Below are 11,742 nucleotides of genomic sequence, written 5' to 3'. Positions count from 1 at the left end.
ATAAATTTAAAAATTAATTTAGTAATAAAAGACAAGATAAAATTTCATATTTTGTTATGTTGTTAGCTCATTATTGGATGGCTGTATAATTGGTGGTGCAACCATCTATTGAGTATACCTGATCATAAATAAACCTTTTTATCAGTTACTTGCTTTAGGCTTCATCTTGAAAATATATAGAAAGCCAAAACTTACATTTAAAAAAAAATTACGGAAACAGCTTTTTTGACAGTTTAGGACAGTTAAAGGGCACACAAAGACAAAGATGACTCCACAGAAGTGTAAAATTATCGCAGCACATGAGTTAGTATTCACCCTCATCGTCTCCTTCAGCATTATCTGACCCAACCTCCTCATAATCCTTCCCTAGGGCAGCCATGTCCTCACAGGCCTCAGAGAACTCCCCCTCCTCCATGCCCTTACCCACATACCAGTGCACAAAAGCACGCTTGGCATACATCAGATCTAACTTGTGATCTAGGGGAGCCCAGGCCTCAGCAATGGCTTTGGTGTTGTTCAGCATGCACACGGCTCTCTGGACCCTGGCTAGGTCACTACCAGGTACCCCAGAGGGAGGCTGGTAACTAATGCCAACCTTGAATCCACTGGGGCACCTGTCCACAAACTGGATGGTTCACTTGGTCTTGATGGTGGCAATGGCAGCATTGACATCTTTGGGAACCACATCACCATGGTACAGCAGGCAGCAAGCCATGTATTTACCATGGCGAGGGTCACATTTCACCATCTGGTTGGCTGGCTCAAAGCAGGCCTTGGTGATCTCTGCTACTCTAAGCTGCTCATGGTAGGCTTTCTCAGCAGAGATGACAGGGGCATAAGTGGCCAGAGGGAGTGGATGTGAGGGTAGGTGTCACGGACTACTCTAGCTGGGTATGGGGGTCCCTGGGATGAGGGTTCTGGAAGTCCGGATTGGTAACGATTTGGTGGTAACAAACAGAAACAAACACAGAGGTAGTTTGAATCTGAGTGTATTTTGCAGTTCTCGAGCAGGGTATTTTATACATTAAATCAAACATGAAACATCTCTTAGAAACCATATCCAAGCCGGGTGATGGTGACACACACCTTTAGTCCCAGCACTTGGGAGGCAGAGGCAGGCAGATTTTTGAGTTCGAGGCTAGCCTGGTCTACAAAGTGAGTTCCAGGACAGCCAGTGCTACACAGAGAAACCCTGTCTCAAAACAAGCAAACAAACAAACAAAAAAAAACTGAAGAAGAAGAAGAAGAAGAAGAAGAAGAAGAAGAAGAAGAAGAAGAAGAAGAAGAAGCCATATCTAGAGAAACAATTGTGAAAACCAACAAGAATCACTTGACACAGTAAAATACAAAAATCATCTAAGCATTGCAACTCTGAAGTACATGTTCAGTGAATCACAAACAGAACAGGTAACGTCATCATCAAAAATATAAACAATTCTAAAAAAATACATTCAGTAGGGCAATCATTCAAGGCTAGTGGCATATTCCCAGGAACAGGTTAATAAATCTTTATGGTCTGCTGAGCTGACTTTCCAGCCCCCTTGGTTAATTATTGCTTATCATCTAATACCTGATTTTTTTATAAATCTTCAAAGCATAAATTTAAACTATTTCAATTCTTTCTAATTAGGGCTTTCTTTACCATATACTAAAATTTACTTCCAATAACACATGTGTAGCCATATGAATTTTATTGTTGGGAAAGTTTTTATCATAATTTTGTAAATGATTTGAAAAGTAAAGCGTTGGTTACCCTGGAGATAAAAGGTCCAGTGAGTGACCCATCTCAAGGGGTGGTTTCCTACCCATTATTCTTGCTTAAGATCATTGTCTAGGCTACCAGGAACCTGTAGGTAAGAAAAGGAATCAAAGAAAACAAAAAAGAAAAATTGCCATGAAAACTAAGATTCAATTGTTTTCTCTGGCCAAGAATTCCAGAACCAGTTCCAGGAGACCTCCTTCTTTTGAAGTCTGTGGAACTTGTCACACAGATTCTACTGGCAGGTAGGGCATCAGGTTGGTCTGGAATTCTATCAGATCAATATCCAGAGCCCCATCAAATCTGAGGGAGGCAGTGATGGAAGACACAGGCTGGCTTATAAGGCGGTTATGTAAGTTGGGCACTTGATGTCGAGGTTTCTACGACAGATGTTATAGATGTCCTCTTGTCTACCATGAAGGGACAATCAGAGTGCTCCAGGGTGGTGTGGGTGATGAGGATGGAATTGTAGGGCTCAACCACAGCAGTGGAAACCTGCGGGGCTGGGTAAATGGAGAATTCCAGCTTGGACTTCTTTCTGTAATCAACAGAGAGCCAATCCATCAGCAGGGAGGTGAACCCAGAGCCAGTCCCCCCACCAAAGCTGTGGAAAACCAAGAAGCCCTGCAGACCTGTGTACTGGTCAGCCAGCTTGCGGATCCTGTTCAGGACAAGGTCAATGATCTCCTCGCCAGTGGTGTAGAGGCCACGGGCACAGTTCTCGGCAGCAGCGTCCTTGCCTGTGATGAGCTTCTCAGGGCGGAAGAGCTGGCAGTAGGTGCTGGTGCGAACCTCATCAATAACTGTGGGCTCCGGGTCTACGAACACTGCCTGGGGCACGTGCTTGGCAGCTCCTGTCTCACTGAAGAAGGTGTTGAAGGAGTCATCTCCTCCCCCAATGGTCTTGTCCCTTGGCATCTGGCCATCAGACTACCAAGGAGTCTGGGGGAGAAGCTCTGTCCAAAACTTGCATTTTTAAATGAATTATATTTGTATTTAGCAAGACTACAAACTTAGTGTTGAGAACATTAAAGAATCTGATCACTTTTTAAAAGTTGACTGACTGCTAATTTGCATGTCTTAATTTTCTTTAACAGTCAGTTTATAAGTTAGTAGCTTTTATAAGATTAGAATTTTATAGTTTTAGATATACACTTTCATTTCTAAGTTAATTTTGTTAACCTTATTATACCTTTATATTCTTAGGAATTTATCAGAAAAAAGCATTCTAATCTAGACTATCTTAGCGACTCGATATTGTCTTTTTAGTCTAAGCAGCAGAGGGAAATAAGAAGACAGCTGAGTGTTGCCTTACGTGGTTTATGCCACGCAGTCATTTTAAGATGGAGGTAAACCCACGCGCCATGCTGATTTAACCTTAGCAAGGGTGCTTGTTAGACATGGGGTATTTCCATCCTGAAAAAGTGGCAACCAAGATGAGGTCGTGCCATATGTGTCTATGGAGAGCTTTTGGGGGCCGATTGTCAGGAACTCGACAGCACAGGAGGTGGGCTCAGATATCTTTGTCATCCTGGTAAGCCCTTAGAAACAGTGATCTTTGTTTATTGTCTTGCTTGTTCCTTAACCTAGAACAGATCTTATTACTTCCATGTAATTAAAATGGTATAAAAGCAGATTGGGGGAAAAACAATCAACCCGCCTCAGCCTCAGAACTGGCTAGTGTCATCCTGCAGTGTTGTCTGTCTTTTTCTTTTTTTTTGTTTTTTTTTGTTTTTTTGTTTTTTTGTTTTTTGTTTTTTCGAGACAGGGTTTCTCTGTGTAGCCCTGGCTATCCTGGAACTCACTCTGTAGACCAGGCTGGCCTCAAACTCAGAAATCCACCTGCCTCTGCCTCCCAGAGTGCTGGGATTACAGGCGTGCGCCACCACCGCCCGGCTCATGTCTTTTTCTTTTTAATCCCCACTCAGGCCCTGGAGATCTGTTGACTGACTGAGCTGGCTTGGTCATGTATATGATGCTATAGCAAATTAAAGTTACCTATGCAAAGATTTAAATAACAGCATTTTGTTACAAGTGTTAAGCTAAATTTTTGTTACAGACGTTTTTTTTTTTTTGCCACACCCAGTGAATTTACAAATCCTGAAATAGTTTTTATACAATGGAGAGATAGCACTGTCCTGTGTGCTAATTTATACATGAGGTCAGCTAAGAGTGACCTCAATCTTGCTTAAGGATCCCCCTTAATCCTTGGGTGAGAATGTGTAAACATAATAAGAAGATTCTGATTATTCTTAGTCTGTCCATAAACTACCATCTACATATAAATAAATAGCAGAGGCAGTCAAAATATTCAGTGTCTGAGAAATATCTGATAAAAGCTGACTGACTATAGCAAGCTTAGACTTCTGAGTTATATCACCTGGGATGGATACAGTTTCAGAGGGGCATGTGGAATTTATATATAGAATATATTTTTAAAGAGTAATCTTGGGCTGGAGAGATGGCTCAGAGGTTAAGAGCACTGACTGTTTTTCCAGAGGTCCTGAGTTCAATTCCAGGCAACCACATGGTGGCTCACAACCATCTGTAGTGGGATCCGTTCCCCTCTTCTGGTGTGTCTGAAGACAGTGACAGTGTATCCACATATATGAAATAAATAAATAAATCTTTAAAAAAAATCTTAGAAGAACATATCTTAGATAATTATCTATAGATCCCAAGAAACATGAGAATAATTTGCCAGTTATTATCAGTGTGGATCAAATTTTTATTTAATGGCACAATCATTTCTATAGGCTCTTTATGAGTAAGGGATTATTTTTATGAGTTACCACTTTCACAACAGCATTAATTAACAAGTTAACAACCTGCTCTGTAGCCAGGCCGTGGTGGCACACGCTGGTAATCCCAGCACTCTGGGAGGCAGAGGCAGGCGGATTTCTGAGTTCAAGGCCAGCCTGGTCTACAGAGTGAGTTCCAGGACAGCCAGGGCTACACAGAGAAACCCTGTCTCAAAACCAAATTCAAAAACCAAAAACCAAAAACCAAACTAAACAAACAAAACAAACAACCTGTGACTCTCATATGATAACAAAAATAAACGGCAATAAAACAAAAAACTGCCGGGCAGTGGTGGCAGCCTTCAATCCCAGCACTTGGGAGGCAGAGGCAAGCAGGTTTCTGAGTTCGATGCCAGCCTGGTCTACAGAGTTCCAGGACAGCCAGGAATATACAGAGAAACCCTGTCTCGAAAAAGAAAAACAAACAAACAACAAAAAACAAACTTTAAAAATCTGGGAAGATGAGGGTTGTGACAGGCCCTGAGGTGGATAGGAGGAAGAGAACTCACTGTGGCCAGAAATGTTTGAGAGAGTGGTCGGGAGGTTTGGGAACTGAGGTCAGTTGGCACAGTGCTTGCCTAGCACCCAGAAGCCCTGGGTTCCATTCCCGTTATCATCTGAGACCAGCCATGGTGGCACGCACCTGTAGTCCAGGCACTTAAGACCTCAGACACTGTGGTACTTTAAATAAGAATGGCTCCCATAGGCTAGTGTATTTGAATGCTCGCTCTCCCCACACTTGCTAATACTTAAAGGCTTTGGGGGCAGGGGACCTGGCTGTGAGTCACAGATGAAAAGACGCACACAGTGCGGCCATCCACTAGCAGTGACTGCTGCCAGTGCCTTTCGGCGGACCTCGAGGTGATTGATGGCTTGCTTATCTCTACTTTGCAAGCAAGCGACCTGTAGATGAGCGCTCGGACCCTCTTGCCATCCTCCAGGTCCTTCTGTGGGTGGCTTCACCTTGGCTAGGTCCTGGACACTGTCCAAGGTGCTGGGAGTCTGAGGCTAGAGATTTGAACCTATCAGTGGTCACCCGGTCTGGGCGGTCCGTCGTGGTGGGGAGAGACTGGGTAATGCTGGTGCCAGAGACAGTGAGATTCCTAGGGCTGTGTGCGCACAGAGGCTGTAGTCGCCTCCGGACAAGCTAGCTAGGCCGGCGCCACCAGGCGGGGAATTCCGGCCAGGCTGCACGCCAAGGAGGCGGAGGGGCGGCGCCGGGCCCCGTGACCCCGCATCGAGGCGCCCGAGTCCGCGCGGGCGCATGGGCACTGCAGGTGCGAGCGAGGGGCTTCGGAGTTCCAGGCGCTGGTGCTGGGCCAGGAGCGGGATGCAGGTCCCGGGGCAGTGATGCGAGGCCTAGGATGCGGGTCTCAGGGACGCGCAGGGACCGGGTGCAAGGTCCCGCTGGGCAGGGCGCGGGTGTCTTGGGCCGAGGGTCCATGGGGCTACATATGGAACTCTGGATGCTGTTTTGCTGGGTGCCGGTTCTGCTCGGGAAGAGGGGCGGGCGGCTCATGGCCCCTGTGGTCACAGTCCCTGAGTGGTGCCGGCGTCCTGATGCGCCGGCGCCCAGCGGCCACTTCCTTCATGTTCCAAGTTTCGGTTTCGCTGCAGGCAGCGTGTTCAGCCCGGCCCTGAGGCTCCGACCCCATCAACCCTTGGGTTGCGGGCCGCGCTAGGTCGTCCCTGCTCCCCAGGAACACCCAGGAAGGTCGGGACCCCCAACCTCCCCATCCCCGTGTGCTAGCGTAAAGCGGTCCCAGGCCTGCTGCTCCGCTTCGGAATCTGCCCTCACCAACTGCAGCCAGAACTTTGGCGAGCCAGAGTCTGCCCTCACCAACTGCAGTCAGAACTTTTACGAGCCAGACGTCTGTGCCCGGGGCGCTGATCTTACCCGGGTCAAGGCCGGGAGCCTCCCCTGTCCCAGGAGCTGCAGCGAGTCTAGCCGGGGCGGAGGCCCGGGGAGGGTCCTCTAGCTAGCGGAATGAAGAGGCGTTGCCGCTGGCCGCTCACTTCTTCCAAGCTGTCTCTAGTCCAGCTTCGCAGTCTCCTGAGCAGCACCAGAGAACTGATTTAGGTGGTGTTGGCTTTGGGTACACGAACCGAAAATGTAGTAGGAGATAACCTGCCACCCCAGAATACACTTTCTAGGCGTAGTTTCGGTTTGTTCTGAGAAACTCATGGTTTGAGAAGCAGAAATCCTCTCCCCACCCGCCCCCCCCCTTTTTTTTTTGGCCTTCGAGACCCGGTTTCTTTATAGCTGGCTGTCCTGGAATTCACATTGTAGAGCAGGCTGGCCTCGAACTGCCCTGCTCGGCCTCCCCAGTGATCGCATTAAAGGCGTGCACCACCACTGTCCGCGAAAAGCAAAGCTTTTTAAAAAAGAAATTTACATCTATCAAAGGATAGGGCGCTGAGGCAGACTCCACTGGTTACCTGGGAAAGCACTTGTTCAATCCAACCACCTTGTGTAGCTCCCAACCTCCCAGAAGCCTGCGTCCCGGGTTCTCAGCCTCTGCTCTTTCCTGTAGCTCGGGTTTGCTATAAAGCCTCCAGCACCCCGGCCCGATTCCTCACCATCCTTAGTGGGTTTTTCACAAATGTAATCTACAGACACATAGTTACTCTTGTGTTTCTCTTCCCCTGCTTGCTTGTTTTGGTTTTAAGAAGTCCTTTGTAGCCGTGCCTGGCCTTGAATTCCTTATCTCTGGCCTTCACCTTTCAAGTGCTGGGGTTACCAGGATGTGACGCTATGCCCCGTTTTTTGGCACCCCCTACTCCACCTCTATTTAGTTTATAGCCCAGCCAGAGAGTCTGGGAGTGCAGAGGGAAGGACAGGTGCTAAGTGGTGGAATTACTAAAGGTGTGCGTGAGAGGGAGGCGCCAAGACCATAGTGACTGGTCTAGGGGTCCTTGAGTGATGAGGGCATAGTAGGGATTCCGGATTGGCTGTGGCAAGTGGGGCCTGCAAACTTCCACAAAGTGTGGCCTCCACAGCCCAGTACCAATGAGCTCACTATCTAACTGTGACCCAGCCAAAGGTGGCCATCAGACACAGGCTGGGGGAGGGGAGGGGCGGGGCCAGCCACAAGCACAGGAAATTGAAGTGGAGTTAGTCCAGGGGATGGGCCTCTGCCCCTGCGGAATGAGGTGAGGGTGACCCGTGTGCTTCTAGTGGAGCCAGGGTTCCCAGCCTATCCTTGGCCTGGACTACCTATGACCTTGACCTTGGTTTGGTGCCTCTCACTGGACCCCGGGAAGAGTACTCAACAACGGAGTATTTATTTCCTTTGCAGCAGCTTAGCCAGGCCACTTGAGCTTGGTGGCCCAATGCTTTCAAAATTGGTCTCCTGTGACTCCCCCAACCCTCACCTTCAGGTGCTTGGGGGACAGCATAAAAGACAGCCCCAGGGCAGCCAGCAGCAACTGGCATGTATGTTGTAAACAAATCCAGATGCTCCACTGGCAGGCAGGTGGCTTTCTGCTTGTCTTACATCATGGTCCCCAGCTGGCTGGGGCTCTGCAGGGGATCCTTTCCTTTAGTGCCCTTTCTTGTTTCTTTATTGTTGTTGTTGTTGTTGTTTTGGTTGTTGGAGACCGGGTTTCTCTGTGTAGCCTCTGGCTGTCCTGGAACTCACTCTTTTCTCAAACTCAGATCCGCCTGCTGCTGGGATTAAATGTATGCACAGCAACCTTCCTCTACTTTTGAGCGTCCTTGGGTTTAGGTGGTGGGAGTGGTTGAGACTGGAGGGGAGAGGCAGCAGGGAGATGTAAATTCCTGCTGGAGGGAGGAGCTGGACTTGGGTTAGAGCAGTGATAAAGAATTCTGGTGCCGGTTTCGATTACCAGAATCTCCTAGGTCCCGATCACTTCATTTTCCTTGAAAATGAAACTGAAGTGGGTGGCAGTCACATGACACGAGGCTGAGCTTTATAGTGGGCTGCCGGGGTTTGTCTTTCTCACTCTCTCCTGCAGGGCTGCGGATAACAGCATGGAGTGTCCACAGTGCGGGCATGTCTCCTCAGAGAAGGCACCCAAGTTCTGTAGCGAGTGTGGACAGAAATTGTCTCCTGCAGTCGCGGTGCAAGGTGAGGCTGGGTTGGGGAGGGGACAGCGGGACCCCAGTATGGAGTGGGTTTCCTTCCTACTCAGGCATGGGAAAGCACAGCTGGAGGCAGCCCCAGTGGGCACAAGTGGCCGAGAACTTTCCTGAGTACTTGCGTTTGTGTCGAAGCAAACTGTTCAGATTCCTGCTACAGGTGTTTACCACTTTAAAAGTTAAAAGTAGTTTTGGTTTCATTTCTCAGCCAGAGCTGGGACTCTTCCCAGGAGTAGTCTCTGGTGAGCTCAGGGATCCCAAGGATGGGAGCAGTGGTGAAATGAGACCCTAAGTAAGCCTTGTTGCAGCACTGCTGGAGGTGGGTGTTCAGGTTAGGGGTGACCATGAGGTATTCCTGTGTTACTGAACCAGGGAGGCACAACCTGTGTCCCACGCCAGGTCCTGCCACGTATTCTCAATGAGCTGATAAAAAAGAACCAAATTCAAGTGGAAAGCAGAGGGGCCGGAGGGATGACTCACTCGGTGAAGAGCCCTGGCTGCTCTTCCAGAGCTCCCAGGTTCGATTCCTAGAACCCACGGAGTGGCTTCCAGCTTCCGGTAACTCCTGTTCCAGAGATCTAATTACCTCTTAGCTCTCACAGGTACCAGGCACACATGTGACAGACACACCTGCATACGTGCAGGCAAGACAGTCATATAATAAAAATAGAATGAAGATATAAAATTAAAAAGAAAAGCAAGTAGGAAGAAGAAAAAGGAGATTCATCCAGTTTGGTCATGCTGGGAAGAGGGGACTTGCCCAGTTACATAGACTTGGAGTCTGGATGTTCTGGGGTTCAGGCCTTGCTGGCTTAGTGTGGAGAGAGCCCTGGGGTACCGCTGGGGCCACCTTGGGTGAGTCTTGGCTTACAGGTTTGCAGTGGTAGGTATATCGCTAATTATTAACAAAGTTGTGGAACTAGCGCCCATCCATCTGCGGTCTGATGGTCTCTCCTTTCTTTGTTCTTTCATTTGAGGTGAGCACATTGGCGGAATGCATTTGCCAGGAGACTGGGGTTGGGGTGGGGGTTGCAGACAGCCAGTGTCTTCCCGGGGGTGGGGGTAAGAAGTGTCAGAGAGAGAGAGAGAGAGAGAGAGAGAGGCTGTGGCATTTTTACAACATGCCATCAGGTCTTCTCACGCTTGCCTCCTCCACAGGCCGTCCTGGCGGTGAGTGTGGCAGAGGAAGGGGCAGGGCCCGCTGTCTGTCCAGGTACAGTGAGCAGCTGAGGCAGGCCTGGCGCCTGGCCTGGCCACACTGGGCTGTGACTGTTTACCAGATTGGAAACTGAAATCAGGATGCGCACAGTTTGGGGCAAAGCGCCAGCCTAGGGTGCAAGGAAGCCTGGTTCTTCCTCAGCACTGTACGGCAGAAAGACAAAAGAGAAACCAGATGCGGCTTCTCCCGGCCCTTCCTCTGGTAGCTCAAGGCCCTGTTAGCCCAGACAGGGCCGCTACAGCGGGGATTCTTAGCTTGGCAGTCTTTGTGTTTTATAAAAAGAAAAAGAAAGGATATGTTTGGAGGTACCTTATGGTGTGGGCTAAGGGGGGTGCCTGTCCCTGTGGGCCCATGCTCAGGCATCCCTTCCCCAAGTGACCAGCCACACAATGCTATAGCATAGAATAGTTTATTCAGGGAATGGGGAGGGGAGTTCAGGTTGAGACAGAGAAAGGCAGAGAGAGGAGGGGGGAGGGGAAGAGGAGGAGGTACCCAGTCGGGAGCACGCAGGGAGAGATGGGGGAGGGGGAACTGGGAGAGAAGGGACAGAGGGAAGAGGGTAAGAGAAGGAGCAAGAGGAGAAGAGGAGAGAGTGCGGAGGGGACAAGCTGCCCCTTTTATAGTGAGTCAGGCACACCTGGATGTTGCCAGGTAACTGTGGGGCAGAGCCTAGACAAAAATGACAACAGTAGATCCTGGGGCTGAGGCAGCTAGGAGTCTGTGGCACCAATATTTCCTGTCCAGAGGCTCCCAGATGCCTGGGTCTTAGTTGGGGCTGTGGGTAAAGACGCAGATGGGGTTCCTTTGTGAGGGGAAGGTTTTTTTGTTGTTGTTGTTTTGTTTTTTGGATTTGGTTTTTTCCAGACAGGGTTTCTCTGTCTAGCCCTGGCTGTCCTAGAACTCATTCTGTAGACCAGGCTGGCCTCAGAAATCCACCTGCTTCTGCCTCCCAAGTGCTGGTATTAAAGGCGTGCGCCACCACCGCCCGGCTGACCACAGCAACTCTTAAAGGCAAATATTTAGGTAGGGCTGGCTTACAGTGTCAGAGGTTTAGTCTGCTCTCATCCTGGTGGGAAGTGTGGCAGCATGCAGGCAGACTTGAGCAAGGAGACCTCAAAGCCTGCCCCCAACAGTGACACACTTCCTCCAGCAAGGCCACACCTACTCCAACAGTGTCACACCTCCTAACAGTGCCATCCCCGTGGCTAAGCATTCAAACACACGAATCTATGGGGGCCGTTCCTATAAAGCACCACGCCTGGCCTTGCTCCTGGGCCATGTGTGGGGTCATATGTGAATCAAATAAGAGGACAGCTTACCGCCATGTTGGGTGGTCACTTTTACACTTATGTGCCCTGCGGGAGTCTGGCCATGCTGGTGTAAGGCTTGGCCAGTCAGGGTCTGAGCGCTTGCCTCATAGAGGTTAGATTTTGCCCCCCCCCCTTTTTTTTCCTTTTTATCTGGTGTGGAGCACCTGTCTCCTACCCCAGCCTCTGTGAAGCCTGTGGGAAGCAGGGCACTGTCTGGGGTCTGGCTCTGTTTCTCCTGGTCCTCTGAGGTGTCTGACCAGGTTCCCTATTTTGCCTGTGGCTTCATTTTTGCAACTGTCAAGAAGCAGTTTTCTAGGACATGCCCCCAGCCTCGAGCTGGCCAGGAGGGGCCGTTGTCACCGTGAGGAGTGCTCTGTGCTGGCCGAATCTTTGCCCCCTTTTGAATCCATATTCTAACGTTCAATTGTCATACAGAAATATAGGTGGTGGTGCCAAATGCTTCTTCTTCCAAGGAGGAGGACACCTAGTGACAGGCCCCTTCCCCTTTGCTCTGGCCTGTCACACTCAGCACACTGGCAGGCTCAGATGTA

General features: G+C 49.4%; 1 protein-coding gene and 1 pseudogene across 6 annotated transcripts in view; one reads left to right on the top strand and one right to left on the bottom strand.

Annotated features, from left to right (window-relative positions):
* Positions 1-304: 304 nt before the first annotated feature.
* LOC127693728 (tubulin alpha-1C chain-like) lies at positions 305-3,483 on the bottom strand (annotated as a pseudogene).
* Positions 3,484-5,471: 1,988 nt separating this feature from the next.
* Positions 5,472-11,742, top strand: part of Rnf213 (ring finger protein 213) — a 97,053-nt gene continuing 90,782 nt past the window's right edge. For 3 of the 6 annotated variants that reach the window (XM_052194817.1, XM_052194818.1, XM_052194815.1), the window contains exon 1: positions 8,434-8,651. In XM_052194817.1, the coding sequence (XP_052050777.1) occupies positions 8,555-8,651 (97 nt within the window). In that variant the 5' untranslated portion in view covers positions 8,434-8,554. Of the gene's footprint in view, positions 5,838-8,433; positions 8,652-11,742 lie in introns of those variants that run through there. The other 3 variants (XM_052194821.1, XM_052194820.1, XM_052194816.1) reach the window with 2 other exon arrangements.

Source organism: Apodemus sylvaticus, chromosome 10, assembly GCF_947179515.1.
Source record: "Apodemus sylvaticus chromosome 10, mApoSyl1.1, whole genome shotgun sequence".
NCBI lineage: Eukaryota > Metazoa > Chordata > Mammalia > Rodentia > Muridae > Apodemus > Apodemus sylvaticus.
The sequence above is the reverse complement of the archived record's forward strand: the minus strand, read 5'-3'. Positions and strand labels throughout refer to the sequence as shown.